This window comes from Hypomesus nipponensis, chromosome 2, assembly GCF_054491055.1.
Source record: "Hypomesus nipponensis isolate SF chromosome 2, ASM5449105v1, whole genome shotgun sequence".
Lineage (NCBI taxonomy): Eukaryota > Metazoa > Chordata > Actinopteri > Osmeriformes > Osmeridae > Hypomesus > Hypomesus nipponensis.
Genome location: NC_140362.1, coordinates 20,643,290 through 20,661,931, shown reverse-complemented (window position 1 = coordinate 20,661,931; position 18,642 = coordinate 20,643,290). Strand labels below are relative to the sequence as shown.

General features: G+C 46.6%; 1 protein-coding gene across 3 annotated transcripts; it reads left to right on the top strand.

Annotated features, from left to right (window-relative positions):
* Positions 1–555: 555 nt before the first annotated feature.
* Positions 556–18,453, top strand: clstn3 (calsyntenin 3). Of its 3 annotated transcripts, XM_084668572.1 has the most exons (20): positions 556–790; positions 1,776–1,836; positions 2,217–2,377; positions 3,579–3,701; positions 4,348–4,558; positions 5,219–5,427; positions 7,055–7,204; positions 7,489–7,674; positions 8,011–8,298; positions 9,131–9,243; positions 10,313–10,472; positions 11,173–11,232; positions 11,370–11,518; positions 11,974–12,122; positions 13,179–13,405; positions 14,326–14,487; positions 15,000–15,145; positions 15,360–15,495; positions 15,757–15,941; positions 16,238–18,453. In XM_084668572.1, exons 4-20 carry the CDS (start codon positions 3,626–3,628, stop codon positions 16,376–16,378), a joined length of 2,748 nt encoding a protein of 915 aa, XP_084524698.1. In that variant the 5' UTR covers positions 556–790; positions 1,776–1,836; positions 2,217–2,377; positions 3,579–3,625; the 3' UTR covers positions 16,379–18,453. The 3 variants fall into 3 exon arrangements, with proteins under 3 accessions (XP_084524698.1, XP_084524692.1, XP_084524704.1); XM_084668566.1 differs by lacking the exon at positions 2,217–2,377; XM_084668578.1 differs by lacking the exons at positions 1,776–1,836; positions 2,217–2,377.
* Positions 18,454–18,642: the final 189 nt, after the last annotated feature.

Genomic DNA, 18,642 nt, shown 5'->3' with positions numbered 1-18,642 from the left:
TATACTTGCAGTAATAATTAATTTATGTCAATTAATTGTTATTATTCCAGAGACTACTTTTTTGCCTTACCGCTACCAAATGTACAAAGGAAAAGAGAAAATGAAAAAATAATTTTAAATAAACTTTTTTGTAATGTTCATTAAAATGCTGGATAAAAAAAATGTGTTTGAAGTCTCGAGGTCCTTTCAGAAGTAACCTATATGGCAGAATGGGAAATATGACGTAATTTTGCAGTCGGGGTGGGGAGTTGGGCGGACGGGGATTCGGGTGAAAGGTACAGTGACTGTGGATCAAGACCCTCGGTTATAATTTGCTTAACAAAATAAACATGATATAGAACTGGACGTGATTAAATAATCATTGCCTACTCGACGTTGTTCCTGTCTCACCCAGTGCACGAAATAAACAGCAGTTCTGAGACAGGGACTGAGCTGGCACCGGGCCGGGAAAGGCAGAGCGCGAGATAGACGAAGTACGCAGTGTGGGCGGGTTAAGATACACCGCGAGGGAGGGGACGTCAGCGTAAAATTCCCATCGTTTTGCCCCTCATACGACGTCTGCTGAAAACAAGGACATCGGTCTCCACATATTCTCCGTTCACATCACTGTCTAGTATCATTCGGAGACATATTTTTTGCGCAAAATCAAGAGAAGGGGAGCGGTAGCAACAACCTCTGTTGCCCTGTAGTTTCAGTTTCAATCTGCGGTGCATAGACGTGCGGCAGAGGCGTGAGAAACGGATGCTGCGAGGGTAGCGTTGGGTACCAAAAGCACCTCACATTGACCACGGTAATGAGAAATCGTTTGCTTCCGTTTTTCTTTTAAATAAATGGTCAGCGTCCTTGACTGCGGCAATTGTTGGTGTTAGGGATGTTGGTATGCGGGCATAAATGACATGCTAACGTCTATCGAGTGTTTAAAAATCAATTGACTGTCGCATACACGAATGTCTGTGTGTAGGATAGCCACCGCTGTGATAGCCTTTTCGTGTAACCTAGGACAACCTGTGCCGTGGCCTTAACTGCATAACTCGCATATTTTGTAAAATATCCACAAGATGTGGGATAAGGTCTGACTTTTATTTATAAGATTTTACGCATGCAATGAGCTAAAGGGTAAAGTTATGCGATACCAACTAAGGAACTCAGTAGGCATCCCAGCGTAATATATTCTGTTTCGACCGACTGTCTGCCACGGATACCGGTTGGCAGTGTTTATTCCCACTGCAACTTAAACACGCATAAACACACCCACTCACACACGCAGGCCTACCGCTATGATGCAAACAGCCGTGTAGGATATAGCCAGAAAGCAGCGGCTATCATCACCAAGTTATTTTCAAAACGATGGCTAATAATCGTTAGTAACAGTAGGCTAATAGTAAGTCGACATACTAGGTCCCACAAACACATTTCTGTTAAATTATTTATGTCAGTTCGTTTTAATTAAATCTAATGTTCCAGTTTCAGCCTACTATATCACTGCCATCCATGGACTTAATGAGTCTAATGGAGAATGTCATGGAATCTAAGGTCGCAAAACAAACACGGTTAATTCCTAATCGGATTATTTGGCCTTTTTGACATTTCTGCATCTCTTTCGAAAGAAACAGTGATAAGTATTGTCCTCTGCTTTGTCTGCCTGCCTGTCTGCCTGTCCCCCCTATCCACCTTCTCGTCTCCTCACAATCTCTCTATACAGTTAGGCTACTTAACAATAATGCATGAACTGTATTCCTGCCTGTTTCCTATCTGTCTACCTTTCCCTTCCTCAGATGGACAGTTTTCTCTCCTTCCTCCTCCTTTGCTTGACTTCGGTTGCCAATGGCAACAAAGGTCAGTTCCTTTCCTTTTGACTGTTAAATGTGAGTACAGGTATAATGGAAGATCAGTTAACAGACATAGACAGTTGGCCCAGGGCCATCAAGCCACCTGGCTTCCTCACCATACCTCTCTGCTGTCTGTTTTGGCTGTGTGTATGTACGTCTTTTTCGGTTGGGTACAAACAATATCCTCTTTTTTTAGATATATTTTAATCAGTAATATGTACATTATATTGAGAATGTAAATGAATACTGCGCATATATGCATATTCAAATAGACATGATTCGTGTTGTGTGTGTTTGCTTGTGTCGGTATTTTTAATAATATTCTCTGGATGATTGATCATTTTGGATAACTGTGACAGATTTTTTTTTTTTATATTCGTGTTCCAGCAATAATCATGCTGTGGACTGTGGAGAGGAAGCAAATGAGACTCTTTGGTGAGAGTATCAGAGTAAGAAGAGAACAGGAGGGCGAGATACAGACAGACAAGGGATCCAGGGCAGAGAGAAGGAATGACATGAAGACAAGAAGAGAGAAGAGGGGATTGGAGGTATTGATAGGGAAGGAAGGAGAGTCAGTCCCAAGGACGCCATTCAGAGACAAACATTGGGTGACACAGAGGCAGTAAGATAAGTCGAGAGAGCTGAAGAGGCAGAGATAGGTACGCGAGATCAAGTGAACAAGGTGAAAAAAAAGGAGTGCGAGGAGATAGGAGTGTGTTAGAGAGAGAGAGAGAGAGAGAGAGAGAGAGAGTGAAAGTGAGAGAGGCAAGGGTTGTGGGAGAGATAGCAGTGTGTGAGAAAGAAAGGGAGGGGGAGTGAGGCTGAGTGCGAGGGGTTGTTGTGGAGAGACAGAGTGACAGAGGGAGGAAGAGTGCCAGGGAGAGAGAGATGGAATGTGATGTCTCTCAATCTGTAATCCAGGGTGTAATCCATGGCCCTGATGCTCAGATTAATGCTATATTGCAGAGGGACAGCGAGGGGGAGGAGAGGGAGGGAGGTTGGGTAGAAGAGAAGAGCGTGCAAGGGCAGAGAGAGAGAGAGAGAGAGAGAGAGAGAGAGAGAGAGAGAGAGTGAAAGACCAAAAGAGGGAGAGAGCATGAAGTCGCGGAGGAGGAATAGCACCTTTGGGGAGAGAAAATAAATGTCGTTTTTTGATTGAAAGAGTCAGGGCAGATGACACGGAGGTTTCATCTCAGTAGATTCACTAACTGATGTCCCAGAGTCCAATTTGTTGTGAGACAAAAGGGAACCGCTAAACATAATTCTGTGACAATATTTCTGGGATTTTAACACCAAAGTACCAATGTTACAGAGATCCGATAAACAAAACCTATTTGTTTTGGTGTTCAGGTATAGGCTACAAATGTTACCATGCTAGCTTATTAACTCTGCCTTTGATTGATATGGATGAACATGGAGTGGAAAGATGAATAATTAATTTGTAATTAGAGGTGAATTCATAGCAAACCTTCCGTTTTATTTTGACAAAATTGTTTTTCCGTATACGGAGCCTGAAGCTGCTCTGGCTCCTGTGATTGATATGTGCAATATACCTCTCCTTGTGCGATAAGGTGAAAAAGGTCTTGGTTTAATTATACTGCCAACCAGCGCAAGGTGTGGAGTGACGTGTGCGTCTATACATATACACACACACACATTAAATATCTCTTTCCTTACCAGAGTGTTAAAAATAGACACGTTTATTCATCTTAATCGCTTCATTTAACCCAACGTCTGTGTGCCGTTCAGCCAACAAGCACAAGCCATGGATCGAGACCGAGTACCAGGGCATCGTCATGGAGAACGACAACACGGTCCTGCTCAACCCACCCCTCTTCGCCCTGGACAAAGATGCCCCGCTACACTATGCAGGTAACATGACAGCGAGGGGGGGGAGGGGTTGGGGGCATCTCCGCAGTCTTCTGCCTGCGCACCATCCACTGCCCAAGTCTTAGCCCAGTCTTAAGCATCGGTCAAGCTGTTCTTCAGATGCGGCGTGTGTCCCCGTGCAGGAAGGAACACACGAGACAGCAGCGCTGTAAAGTAATGAAACGTTGCAACAGTGGAGGCTGAGTATTAAGACGCTCCCAGATGATTGCAGGGCATTCCCATAAGCAGTGCACATATTAAAAGGGAGGAAAATCGATGTTGGTTCTGTGTACTATTTATAGGACATCCTAGTGCGGGAGTGTAACTCTATCCCAGCGTTCAGAACAGTGCCAGCAGTGTTCCACTCTACAGTGGAAAATAAATGAAATTATTCCATATTATTGGAAACCTTTGGAGATCATTTAGTGTTCCCTGAAATAATAATGGTCTACTAAAATCACTCGAGGGGATTCATTACATAGTTCTGGCTTCAGTGAAATTAATTTGGTTTATTTGAGTCTTGAAAGGGGACGACAGAGTCTGTTTAAATGTACGTTTATCAGTCTAGATTTTGAAGGTAAGAGATAAACCACGCGTTTAATCTATTAAAAATAACCATGTTGCATGCTCGTGACCCTAACTCTTCCAGGTGAGATCTGTGGTTTCCGGGTGCACAATGGGCCCTCAGGATCCGGTTCGGTCCAGTTTGAAGCGGTGGTGCTGGACCGCTCCACAGGGGAGGGCCTGGTCAGGTCCAAGGAGCCCCTGGACTGTGAGAGCCAGAGGGAACACAGCTTCACCATCCAGGCCTACGACTGTGGAGAGGGACCCGATGGAGTCAACAGCAAGAAGTCCCACAAGTTAGTAAAACAACATCACCCCGCACCCCTTTCCCGAAGATTCTCCCACTGCCATTTAGTTAAATGGATTTGCAATATCGGCTTGTAGGGTTTTAGTTAGTAACAGAACTTAGTATAGACTTACATCATGTGTTTGATAATCCTGTCAACCGTTATAGTATGTTCCCTATATTTTCCTCTCAACCCTTCTCTCTGTCTCCTCCCTCCCTCCCTCCCCCTGCCCTGCTCCCTCCCTCCCTCCCCCTGCCCTGCTCCCTCCCTCCCCCCGGTCCTGCTCCCTCCCTCCCTCCCCCCGGTCCTGCTCCCTCCCTCCCTCCCCCCTGCTCCCTCCCTCCCCCCCCGCACCCTCCCCCCCCGCACCCTCCCCCCCCCGCACCCTCCCGCCCTGCCCCCTCCGTCCCCCCGGCCCTGCTCCCTCCCTCCCTCCCCCCTGCTCCCTCCCTCCCCCCCTGCTCCCTCCCTCCCCCCTGCTCCCTCCCTCCCCCCCCCTGCACCCTCCCTCCCTCCCCCCCTGCTCCCTCCCCCCTGCTCTCTCTCTCCCCCCGCACTGCTCCCTCCCTCCCCCCCTGCACCCTCCCCCGCCCTGCTCCTTCCCTCTCTCCCCCCGCCCTGCTCCCTCCCTCCCTCTCTCCCCCCCCCCTGCTCCCTCCCTCCCCCCAGGGCCACGGTGCATGTGCGTGTGAACGACGTCAACGAATTCTCCCCTGTGTTTGTGGAGCGTCGCTACGAAGCCTCTGTCCCAGAAGGCCGTCTGTTCGACCGCATTGTGCGTGTGGAGGCTCTCGATGCAGACTGTTCCCCCCAGTACAGCCAGATATGCTTCTATGACATCATCACCCCCAACATACCCTTTGCCATCGACAACGATGGTGAGTGACTTACTGGTGGCTGTTTGTCTCGTCTCATGTCCACTACACTGCACCGCGCTAAGCACAAAAGCCACAGTTCAATACAAGTGGTCATGGCCCATTGCAAGCCTGCGTTGCACTGGCTTTGGATTATAAAAGAGCTGATGGTGTACAGGTAGAGGTCTTTAAAATAGAAATTGTGTAGGCGGGCAGTGGTGACTGTTTTACGAACAGTGCAGCAAGAGTTTAGTTAGGATTAGCGGAGAAACGTTGTTCTGAGTCAAATGATACAAATGTTTGCCTTCTCAGAGGAAAGAAAAAAAGACTTTTGTTTCAGTCCATGAAACTTACATCTCAGGCCATTGACTGGCCAGTGGGAGATCGATAGGGGACATTTTGTAATGTGACAGTGAGGAAGACGGAGACTGACTTCTTTAGCATGACTTTGCATTATTGCCTCTGCTTGGGAGCAGTGGCAGATCTAAGGGGTGGCAAGAGGTGGCAGCTGCCACCCCAATAAAAAAATACTGCCACCCCAATCTTTTATTTATTTATCTCTTTTGTTATGCAGTTAGCAGATGCTTTTATCCAAAGCGACTTCCAAGAGAGAGCTTTACAATAGTGCACAGGTCACTGATCATAACGAGATAGCCCCAAACATTGCGGGTAGCCAAAACATGAAGCATACATTGTGAAAAAACGTCCCAAAGGGAAGAACCATAAGAGAATGTAGTGAAAAAAGTTACAATTAAACAACATGAACCTGAATCTTCCCATGGAAAAATATTATTTGTGCATTTCAGAACATTTATAATAAATAATATTAACGTTACTGTTTAATTTAAACTACAATGTTATAGCCTAATCATTTACCATAGGGAGTACTGTACCCCCCTACTCTGGGTTTTGATTCACCCTCCAGGAGGCCACCCAACAACCTCCTTCTGCCACCCCGAATGAAAATCTCTAGATGGGTCCCTGGTTGGGAGGCTGCGGGGCATGAGAAGCTACTCTCTAATTTGGGTCGGACTCCACTGAAGTGCTGTGCTGGAGATCTTCGGTTTCGTCTGGGTTCAGACATCTTTGGCCTGCCCACTGTCTCTCCCTGTCTCTTTTATTTCCTCAATTTCTGCATCTGACATTCTCATTTTTTCCTCCCTCTTTTTCTGCGGTTTTGTTTCCTCTGTTGCTGAGTCATTATCAGTGGGCTGTGTTTTTGGATGAACTGCCGGCTATATTAAGGATAAAAAACCCTCCCTTTGTCTTTGGAAATAGCTGGAGAACATTTGGTTCGTGTTTGAGTCTTAGTCGTATTCATTTTTATATCTCTTTTGTCACCCTGCAATTAGAATGCACTTTATGGAACGCTTGTGTGTGTATGTATGTGTGTGTGTGTGTGTGTGTGGGGGGGGGGGGGGTGGCAGGGAGGGGGCCATGAAGAATATTTGTCATGCTGTGCTTTTGAATGTGTGCATGTTTGCAGACTGACCTGTCTCTCTCTCTCTTCTCTGTCTCTCTCTCTTACTCTCTCTGTCTCTCTCTGTCTCTCTCTCTCTCTCTCTCTCTGTCTCTCTCTCTCTCTCTCTCTCCCTCTCTCTCTCTCTCTCTGTCTCTCTCTCTCTCTCTCTCTCCCTCCCCCGTCTCCTAGGTAACATTAAGAACACGGAGCCGTTGGACTCCAAGCACCAGCGCGTTCACACCTTCTGGGTGACCGCTTTTGACTGTGGAAAGAACCGCGCTCAGGTCGACGCCCAGGTCGTCGTCACGGTCAAACCATCCTGCAAACCTGGCTGGATCGGTAATCAATAACCCTGAACACGTCCTCTCACTCTTTATTCACAGCTTCCGATTCAACCCCCACCCCCCCACCACACCACCCCCCCACCCTCCCCACCATTGCTACCATGGCCTGGGCTGCATAATAAGCCTTTTCATGTCCGTGTGCTTGGCTATATCTGAATTAGTAACAGCCAAATGACTTCGACTGTGTATAATTCAGATCACCCTCGGCCTCATATTTATTGAAAACGATGTCTGTGCTGTTTGAACATAGAGAGTGTGTGTGTGTTATCCTGCTGCCAGGATGGTCCAAGAGGGTGGAGTACTCCCCTGGCTCAGGAAGCATTCCCCTGTTCCCCTCCCTGCACCTGGAGACCTGCGAGGAGACAGTGTGGAACATCCAGGCCACCGTAGATCTGCAGACCGGCCACATTGGGAAGGGCTGCGACAGAGACAGCTATTCCGACAGATCAGTGCGGCGACTGTGCGGTAGGGGGTCGCGGTTTTGTCTAAAAGCTGTTTATTCTTTTGGGTCATTTAGTCATTTAGCAGTCGCTCCTCTGCGACTTACAGTAAGTACAGGGACCCCAAGGCAAGTAGGGTTAAGTGCCTTGCGCAAGTTGCACAACGTTATATGGCACGGCCAGGAATCGAACCAGCAAACTTCTGATTAATAGCCTGATCCTTTAACCGCTCATCTTACCCCCTCGTTCAGGTTGAATCTTAGCGAAACAAACACTGTTTGAAGACGCAGTTGATTTAATATATGAAGTGGAATGGGTAGTATGAAACACATTAAAAATTCCTGTCTCATGTCTTCCTCAGGTGCTGTCAGGGGCGAGGTGGATTTGCTCCCGCCTCCTTCCCCAGCAGCCAATTGGACTTCAGCCCTGCCAACTCTACCCTCTTCTGATTCGTCGCTGGTGTTCTCCTTCAATGGCTCCACCCACGTTGCCGTGGTACCTGACTCGGTTGCCGCGGCGGTGTCTGGCGACCACTTTACCCTCCAGCTGTGGATGCGAAGGGGAGGGGCCAATGCACAGCCTCCAGCCAATCAGGCCCGAGGGAATCGCAGGGAGGAGGAAACTATTGTGTGTAGCACTGTGAAGAATGGTCAGTAACTGCAAAGATACATTCTTTTAGACCACAGTTGATGCTAGTTTATTTAAATAAAATAGTCCAACCTTTCCTCTCCTCATCAGGTGGCATTTTTGTAATCATGTTTTTGAGCAGCAAGTCGCATTTTAGCTGTTTATTTAATAATTGGCAATCTATACTTGTATCAAACAGGATCATAATCCAGGTGGCTAAGTTAGTTTGCCGTGTTGCCATGGAGAAATCGCTCATCATTGTGTTGCCTAGCAGCCAGAAAGTCACCTCCCACTGCACATGCGCAGAACAACCTGTCTTTATTAATTTGTTCCAACTGTCGGTAAAACTCTCCGTGTTATGTGACTGTGGCATAAAAATAATAAGAACACCACATGAGCTCAGATTTGGTGTGAGTGACAGGACAAGTGTGTACCCAGCTGTGAACTGTGTTGTAGTGGTTTGACACAGATCTGCAACTTGTAATGAGGGGTAGCTCATCATGAGGGCCACAGCTAGTGGGTGTGTGTGTGTGTGTGTGTATGTGTGTGTGTGTGTCTCAGCAGCAGCCTCAGTTTACCTAAGTTGTCCTCCACATCTCAGTGTCTGATCTCAAGTGCAGAAACCACAGGCTGGGAGACAGCAAACTCCAGCGTGTTAGTTGCACACCCAGGAGTGTTCGGTTTTCTCGTTGAGCGTCCACATACTGTCGCGAGACAGACTTCTATAAACACTCTCAGTGTTAAATGAACACTTATGAATGAAATGTCCTGTGCTGTCTCCCTAACTCTCCCCATGTCTGCCTGATTACATCCTCCTTCTAACCCCCTCCCGCACCCCTCTCATGGTCCTGCAGACGACTCCTTCTCCCACTACTCCCTCTCCGTCCATGGTTGCCGCCTCTCTCTCTTCTACTGGCCCGACGTCTCTGCTGCCCGGCCTGTCAAGTTCCTCTGGAAGCTGGAGCAGGTACATTACTTTTATTCATTTAGCAGAAGCTCTTATCCAGAGCAACTTACAGTAAGTACAGGGACATTCCCCCCCCCCCCCCCCCAAGGCAAGTTGGGTGAAGTGCCTTGCCCAAGGACACAACGTCATTTGTCGTCGTTTGTTTGGCCAGGAATTGACCGGCAACCTTCTGATTGATAGCCCTATTCCTTAACCGCTCAGCCATCTGACCCCAGGTACAGTGTCCTCAGGTCCAAATGTCGTCCGCTGTTATCTCTTAGAAACAGCCTCTGCCGGCCCCTGCTATCTCGTTCAGGTGTTAACCCATGGTGGACCTTGAGGTTTAAAAAAGGCCAGTTCTCCACAGAGGGTCTATATTCTCGCAAGAAGGAGCTTAATACTTACCCGAGGGAAACTCTTCAAATTTAGTTCAGAACCTCCAATCTGGTTGTCGGTCTGCAGTCGAATGCTCCACCACTGAGCTGTACTCATCCCCTCCACCCAATCATTTTTTTGCATTCGTTGCATAACTTCCGTTTATTGATTAGAACCTCGTACAGAACAATTCGATCGGAGTTTAGGATATTTGGAGAGCACACATACTATCACACATATCCTGTGAGTGAATGCTATAGTATGCATTGTTTGTATGTTCTAAGGAAACTGTGGAGTACCTCTGCAGATCGAGAGATTCAGGGGATTGCAGATTATGCGGGATGGTTGCAGGGGGTCTGGGGTCATTGGGAGGGGATGGGTGGGGGTTGGGGTTGGAAGGAGGGGGGGGATAAGTGGTTTTGGGTGGAGCGACTGGTCCCAGACAGATTCCTCTGGGATGGGGGCAAGCTGACACAGACAGGATTTGGCAAATCCCTTTTTTCTCTCTACCTTGCTGTCTGTCTTCCCCCCTGTTTTTCTATCCCTTTGTCTCTCTATCCCTCAGACTTGATATCTTTATCCCAAATCCTTCTGCCTCAATTTTCTCTGGTTTTATCTACCTGTTGCTACAACAAAGGAACTCTGAATATTCTCAGAAAGTCGACAAAGAACGTATCCCCTGTATTCTGACCCTTGACCCTTTACTCCTCGGCAGGTTTGTGACAGTGAGTGGCATCACCTGTCTCTCAGCGTCCAGTTCCCCTCGGTGACCCTGTATGTAGACGGGGTGACCTTCGACCCCGCCCTCATCCACGACAACGGTGCCATTCCCAACCCCGCCCCCCATCAGCGAATGGTTATCGGAGCTTGCTGGGGTGAGGACTGGTATAATGTATGACCACCTGTCTGTCAAATAATCGGAGACAGTCCTACTCAACATTTCACAGGCCAAACACAGTGTTTCCCATACATTGATGTATTTGTGGTGGAAGGCTATGGAAGCAAATCAGTGACATCATGTTTTGAATATTAATATAGAAATGTAAACACCACCGAATTTGTTGGTTTTGAATTGAAAAATATAATCACATTCTGTGGGAAACACCATCAACATAAGCAACAGTAACAGCAGGTTAAAGCCTCATTCAGCTCGTCAGACAGCATTTGCTCTCTGTGTCTTTGACTTCTCCACATCATTTACCCAGGTATATTTTCCTGATAAGCTCTGCATCTTGTCAAGCTATTAATATCACTTGACTTTATCAATTATTTATAGAAACAAAACAACAGGCAGGCAGGCCAGACTGTTAGTTTGCCAGTTACACCATAAAACACTCACAACAATGGGACACTGAGTCCTCCAGTTACAGAGACACATACATGACTGTATGGTGCCAGATGCTAGTTTTAATGAGGAGATGGAACACCTATTTTTGAACAATCCCCCCTCCCCTCCTTCCCTCGTTCAAATGTCCTATTGTCTGATCTTCATTGCTTAACCCTGTCTTGTTTGTTTCCTCATTTATATTTCTCACCCATTGTACCCGCGCTCTAACCCCTTGGTTTCCTCCATAGAGCCAGAAGAAAAACAGAGGGACATCGTTAACAACACGATCCCCGAGAGCAAAGACACCGGTGACTACATTTCTGTTGTCAGGAGTGTGTGAGACTCTGTGTCGAGTGTGGAATTGTGTTTTGAGTGTTAGTGCGTGTTCATCCATATGTAAATTCACGTGTGAGGTGTATTCACTGTCTGGTTGTATGATCCTCAGGGAAGTATGTGGGTGGATATCGAGGCCTGTTGTCAGGGGTGACGGTGAGACCAGGAAGTGTCGAGCCCCACAGTGTGGTGGAGTGTCTCTACGCCTGCAGGGAGGGCCTGGACTTTGGAGATCTTGAAACTCTGGGCTCAGGCATGAAGGTAAACTTCAATTTGACCTTGTTCATTTTTTACCTTCAGCTTCAGCTCGCGTGTTAAAAGCACTTCCTTCATTTTTCATCGGAACAGAAATATGATCATTTGTAGTTCATACCTGTTTATGGTGTCTTAAATGTGGTGGTCCCATCAGAATCAGCTTTATTGGCCAGGTATGCGTACACATACAGACAAGGAATTTGAGGAATGTATTACACAGAAATACTAGGCTGAGCAAAAAGGTAAAAACATCATACAATGCAATAAAAATTACAATCTTTATATACAAGTCAAGTGGTAGACGATACAAATATTGCAAAGGAAATACAACTTAAATAAATGAACGGATGACGTGTAGTGTGCAGGATTCAAATTGACAATCACAGTCAACATCAGCATCAGGAAATAAATAAAAAGTGAATGTGATGTGATCTTAGTGCATGTACCTTTTTTTCTCCCAGGTACATGTAAATCCCAGTCAGTCAGTGCTGGTGCTGGAGGGAGATGACATTGAGAGCTTTAACCGCGCAGTGCAGCAGGTCACATACAGGAACTCTCTACGGTTTGCCACCCCTGGAATCAGGCCACTGAAACTCACCACCTCCCTCAGGTACACACACACACACACACACAAATGCACACACACACACAAATGCACACACAAATGCACACACACGCACACACTCACTCACACATAGGCCACCGATTCATTTGCTTGGAGATGTTTGTTGGACATTGAACTCATCAGACATGGACTTAATAGCTTTATAAAAAGGACTTTTAAATGTGTATCATGCATTTACATGTGAGTCACAGTAAAGATAAACTCTGGCTATCTTATCTTCGGTTTATCTTTTGGTCAGTATTTTGACCATTGACCAATAGTGACTTCATAAATGTTAAGCCACTCTTTAAATACTTCCTAATATTATTAGCTTGTATAGACCACTTCAAGGTGTGATTTTCGGAATTTGTGTCAAGTTAGCTAATGCTGATTATTTAAATGACACATAATGCAGAAAGATGTTTAGCTGTGAGTGAGTTTTGTGGATTTAATCGAGATCTAATCTTACATAACGTGAACGTTGGTGGAGACTTGGTGGAAGAGCACAAATCTAACACTGTAGGAAGGAAATATGTGGGTCAATGCACATGACTTCTTTATCCACTTTATTGATAAAATATTCATTTGCTTTGCGTGTCCTGTACGTTTGCAATACAAAAATAATTCTTATTTTCCCCTCAGGTATTTAGTGTTTTTATTATTTGTATGGTTCTGTCCGACTCGAAGCTCAAGAGGTTATGTGTATTTACCAGGTTTCTAACTGGATTTCAGTGCAGAAGAGCTGCTGTTATTTACGCTGTTCAGAGTATTTTTAAGATTAGTTGGATTCCAGGTCAACAGTTCCTCCAGATGGCTGAACAGCAGGCCCTTCTGGAGAGACTCAAACAAGCAGCTGCTCAGTCACACAGATAGTATTAAAGAAGTTACACAGTCTCTATTTCTCTCTCTCCCCCCTCTCTCTCCCCGTCTCTCTCTCGTTTACACACACACACACACACACACACACTACAAAATAATTCTGTAATTATTGCTATTTAATCTGACTTGTACTCATACAAATCTGTTAATAAACATCTCTCTTCCTCCCTCTCCACTCTCTAGGTGTTTCAACGAGGAGAGCTGCTTGTCCCTGAAGCAGCTGGAAGGTTACCTGGTGGTCCTCCAGCCCGACGCCCCTCAGATCTCCCTCTCGGGCGTGGGCCCCCACCTGGCCCGCCCGGCGCCCGAGTTCGAGGGTCCTCGAGGCGTCCCTCTGTTCCCCGAGCTGAGGATCGTCTGCTCCCTGTCCCACGCTGTCAACACAGCTGCACAGGGCATGGAGGGTGGAGGTGAGTCAGAATACCCCCCCTCGGACATGCATCAAGCCCCTCTAAGTCTCTTCATTACATTTTACATTCAGCCATTTAGCAGAAGCTCTTATCCAGAGCGACTTACAGTAAGTACAGGGACATTCCCCCTGAGGCAAGTAGGGTGAAGTGCCTTGCCCAAGGACACAACTTCATTTTGGCACGGCGGGGAATCGATCCGGCCACCTTCTGATTACCAGCCCGACTCCCTCACCGCTCACCGCTCAGCCATCTGACTCCCATTGAATTGTGTGATATCCTGGATCCACCCGGGACCAGACCCACTGGCAGCTCACAGCGCTTCCTGTCTCGGATCAGACAACAGCATGAGCCTGTGCAGAGCGAGGGAAGAGCGTTGCATCTGTGTTTCACATCACATGTGTTTTTGTGATGACGGGGATGATGATGATTATTGCGTAACTTCTTGCGTTGTGGAGCATAGTCCGCGGAGGCCTTGCAGTGCTTTATCTGCGGGGTCTGTAAGCACTTAATAGTGTGAGTACTTTACTCTGTAGCTCTCAAATGGGATAGTCTCGTTTTATCCGGCTAATCCCTCCAGGTTTTCTTAACCCCTCCACCAATCCCTGACTACCTTTGTCAATGTAATCTCAGGTTTCAACACTGCTTTTCCTTTTTGTCTTCTTGTTCTTTCTTTCTCCCTCCCTCCCTCTCTCTCTCTCTCTCTCTCTCTCCCTCTTTCTCTCTCTCTCTCTCTCTCTCTCTCTCCTCTCTCCCTCTCTCTCTCTCTCTCTCTCTCTCTCTCTCTCTCTCTCTCTCTCTCTCTCTCTCTCTCTCTCTCTCTCTCTCTCTCTCTCTCTCTCTCTCTCTCTCTCTCTCTCTCTCTCTCTCTCTCTCTCTCTCTCTCTCTCTCTCTCTCTCTCTCTCTCTCTCTCTCTCCCCAGCTCTGATGTCTGATGCTGTGGCCCACACTCTGGACGGCTGTGAGGTCCAGCCCCTGGGGGAGGAGCTTAACCCGGAGAGGGAGGAGCTTCTGGTGGACCTGGATGCTCTGAGAGAGAGAGGTCTAGAGATCATCAACACCACCGCCTACATTGCCATCACAGGTACGGCTATATCTCTGGCCCCTCGTACAGCTTGTGACCTTGCAGCAAATCTGATAGCAATCTTGCAGCTGGATAGGTTAAAGAGATATGGAAGTTATCACAACCACCCACTCAGAGAACAAGTCCTGCCCTGGGATGGTTTTGAAAGAGGTCCATCCGCTTTTGTGTAGTCAGAGAACAAACGTTCCTCTCTGTTAATATTCAAGCAATGTGATTAACATGATATTGGCCTTGTATAGGTCTTTAGGTAAAGACACACAAGCCAATCCTATCTCATCTCCACACATCTCTAGACTATACTATATAGTTGTCTTTTCGCCACACAATCTCTCTCCTTCCTTTTTCTCTCTAAACATTCCTTGACTACAGAGAAACACCATCCCAGAGGGTAGATGGTAGGGCTGCACCCAGCCGGTCATGTGACCGCCCAGCCGGTCATGTGACTCATGACAAGGTTAGTTTGACCTGGCAGAGTCTCTAAAACGTTCCCGTCCTCCTCTCCGTTCCCCCAGGGGCTGAGTCCATCTCCGTGTACGAGGACGTCCTGCGCTCCGTGCGTTACCGGCTCGCCAAAGGCTCCGCCCGCTTTGAGAGGCGCTTCCGACTGTCCTGCTCGGAGATGAACGGACGGTACACCAGCAATGAGCTCACGCTGGAGGTGAGGCTGAACGCCAGGCTGTCTGCCTGGCTCAGCACTGCTCTGTAGTCTGGGTTTACACTGGGGAAACGTACTCCAATCTACTGAAGGGCTTTTGGTTGAAGAGCCATTGGATTTCCCTCTCTCTCTCTCTCTCTCTCTCTCTCTCTCTCTCTCTCTCTCTCTCTCTCTCATTCTCCTTGTCTCTCTGTCTTTATCTCTCTCTGTCCTGCAGGTAAACTTCCTGCATTCTCTGGACAGCCTGTACCACCCGTCCCACCTGCTGGCCTCCCAGCAGCAGTTCCTCCACCCGTCGCACCACTCTGGGGAGCTGAGTGGACACACCCTGCCCAGCCCCCACCGCAACTCAGGTGCGTCTCATCCCGTCATACAGACGTTATACCCCCCTCCCACCACAAGGTGGCAACGTCGTCAAAACTGCAGTGTTTTTACCAAGTCTAAAATGATTAACTCCCTCAAGAGAATTTGTGACTTAATAACTGTAGTAAGCACTGAATCAGGGTCAGCAATTTTTTAAAGATCTTTATAGATAAGGTTAGGACCAAAGGGAGGCTTATCTGATCTCAGTTGTGACCTTTGGTTGTTTATTAACTCCTTTTTCTTCTCCTCAGTGGTGCCTGGCGCTGCCACAGTCATCATTATGGTCTGCGTTGGCTTCCTGGTTGTCATGGTGATCCTGGGTGTGTTCAGGATCCGCTCCATACATCGCCGTGGCGAGGGCGCCAGGGGCGGGGCCAAAGAGGGCAGTGGCCAATGGGACGACTCTGCCCTCACCATCATTGTCAACCCTATGGAGGTAAGGATCTGTGTGTGGGTTCAGAGGGATACGAGTGAGATGCTGGAAGCAGATCTCGGCTCTCGGTTCTTGGGTCAGAACTTGGTTCTGCTTCACGAAAAAAAGGAGCACATCTTGTTCCAAGGCATGTGCTGTCAATCCCTTGCCTGGCCGCCAGCCCAACTTATCCCCGCCCGCAAAAAAATGTGTTCTGACTAGAATTATGAGTATGAAAACGTCAGGCTTGTCACTCCCTCCGTCAGAAGGGTTATTCTGAAACTGTCTGTCTGTCCGTCTCTCCCCATTTGTCTGTATAGTCCTACGAATCTCGTATGGGCATCTCAGCTGACGCTGAGGAAGAGGAGGAGGAGGTGGCAGAGTCCCCCGACGACGCGAGCGACGACCAGCGAATCATCATCAAGAAGGAGGGGAGGGACGGCAACCCCCGCCGCTACTGAGCCCCTTTCGCCCGTTACCGCGGGAACCACACATGGGGGGGGGGGGGGCTCTGCACGCGCTCACGGCGTGTCGAAACATCAACAACAACTGCTGACACCTCTAGTCTATGGAATGTACGCTTACAAACACAACGCACAACACATTTAGTGATCCTCCTGGGTCCTCCCATGACCCAGCACTACACAAGACCATCTGTCAGCTGTTAGCCAATGACAACGCAGGCATACGTTATCCACGTAAATGTTCTATGGCACAATGTATACAGTATAAACTTATTGCCTGACTAAAACCACCCACAAAAATCGTACGTGGTTCACCAATTCTCCATAATAAGGTATCATACGTTGATATAATTAAAATGGTAAAATTGCAGGTTGGAAGAACACTTGTTTTGAAGCCAGATTGTATATTGTGAATTACCTGTGTCACTCATCAAAGGGTTACAACACACGTTAATATTCAAGCAATGTGATTAACATGATATTGGCCTTGTACAGGTCTTTAGCTAAAGACACACAAGCCCCGATCCTATCTCATCTTCACACATCTCTAGACTATACTATATAGTTGTCTTTTCGCTGCACAATCTCTCTCCTTCCTTTTTCTCTCTACACATTCCTTGACTACAGAGAAACACCATCCCAGTGGGTAGATGGTAGGGCTGCACCCAGCTGGTCATGTGACCCACGACAAGGTTAGTCTGACCTCGTAGAGTCTCACTCTGGTGACTCTGTCCTTGTTAAATCTACAGACAGCCTATGGAAAATCACATAATTAGAATACTCTGCACTAAATTACCCCCCCCAAAAAAATTGAATTAGTCCAGGGACCTCTAACTTGTTATTTAATGACATCGTATCTTGCTAGATACTTTTGTACGTGCTGTCTGTATGTTTTACCTCACAATTGCAGCTTGCTTCGATGTACTCAGCTTTGCAGTGACGTTGGATAGATTTGAGAATTTGCTTGCACAGCACTTAGAAATTGAAGCCAGCTTTATTTTGGCATACAAAACCTGGATGCAATTCTACGGGGAAGAAGGCAAAGCCCTCTCATTCTGAGCGTGTCTAAATTATCCCTAGATCAGCCGGAAGACCACAGAAGAACCATCTCTAGTCGTTCAATGTACCTCTGACCCCTCTGTGACACCTGTAATCAGAGTGATCCTCATGACACTGTTTGCACACTGCTATTGTCACTTCAGGACACACAATCACAGATATGTATACACACACACACACACTACCCCTGCTGTACCCAGAATGTCAGCTCAGCTTGGGCAGTTTGACTGTATTGATTGTATTGAACTTTATGTACATACAATTACTTATTATTATTATTATTATTACTATTATTGCAGTTCCACGTGGCTCTTTGTCTGTACTTGAAAAGAGGGGCAGCATAAACACTTGGTTATTTATTAGTACCATTGGTATAGTTTTCCATATGAACTGTCACATATTTCTAAGATTGTCAAATCTGAAAACAGAATAATAATAGTAGTAGTAGTAATAAGGACGATGATTCCTGGCTTGATGAGTGTCAATTAATTTGTGTGTTATATTGTTGTAATTTTAAAAAAAAACTTCACATAAATGGAGGGTGCATTGTTGTGATAAAGCTACTCGGTCGTCTCTGTCTTTCACCCCTATTCCTCTTTCACTCTTTTTACAGTCTCTCTTGTTCACTCCTTTCACCCCCCCCCCCCCCCCCTCGCCCACCATCTTTTCCCTTTATTCCAGTCCGGTCTTGTCCATCACTTTTGTTCAATGAATGTCAGCTGCAAGCTTACTCTCATCCTACAATCCCTTCTTCATTCCTCCTCCACACTTCTACTTCCCTCTGTGTCTCTTGCTGTCTGTCTGTGTATCAATGTGCAGTGATAAATCTGTCAGTAAATAAAAGCCTGTTGTTTTTAAATGTAATGTTAAGAATGGATACAAAATGCATTAACTTATATTATTACTATGGTTACTATTGGGACATCAACTGTAATTATTGATACAATGATACTATTATGATGATTGATTGTTATAACCGTCTAAAACATTACAAAATTCATAATAAAAACACTCAGATGACGTCAGTATTCTGTCCTGTCTTTATTACCTCAAGGTCAAAGGCCAAAAGGTCATTCCTGTACAAAGGGTTAGCAAATGCTCATTATATTTGAATTTATTTTTATTCTGGTATTAATCTATGATGATTTAGGTCATTTTACATTATTATTAAGATTAATATGAAGATTCCTTCATGTGACATT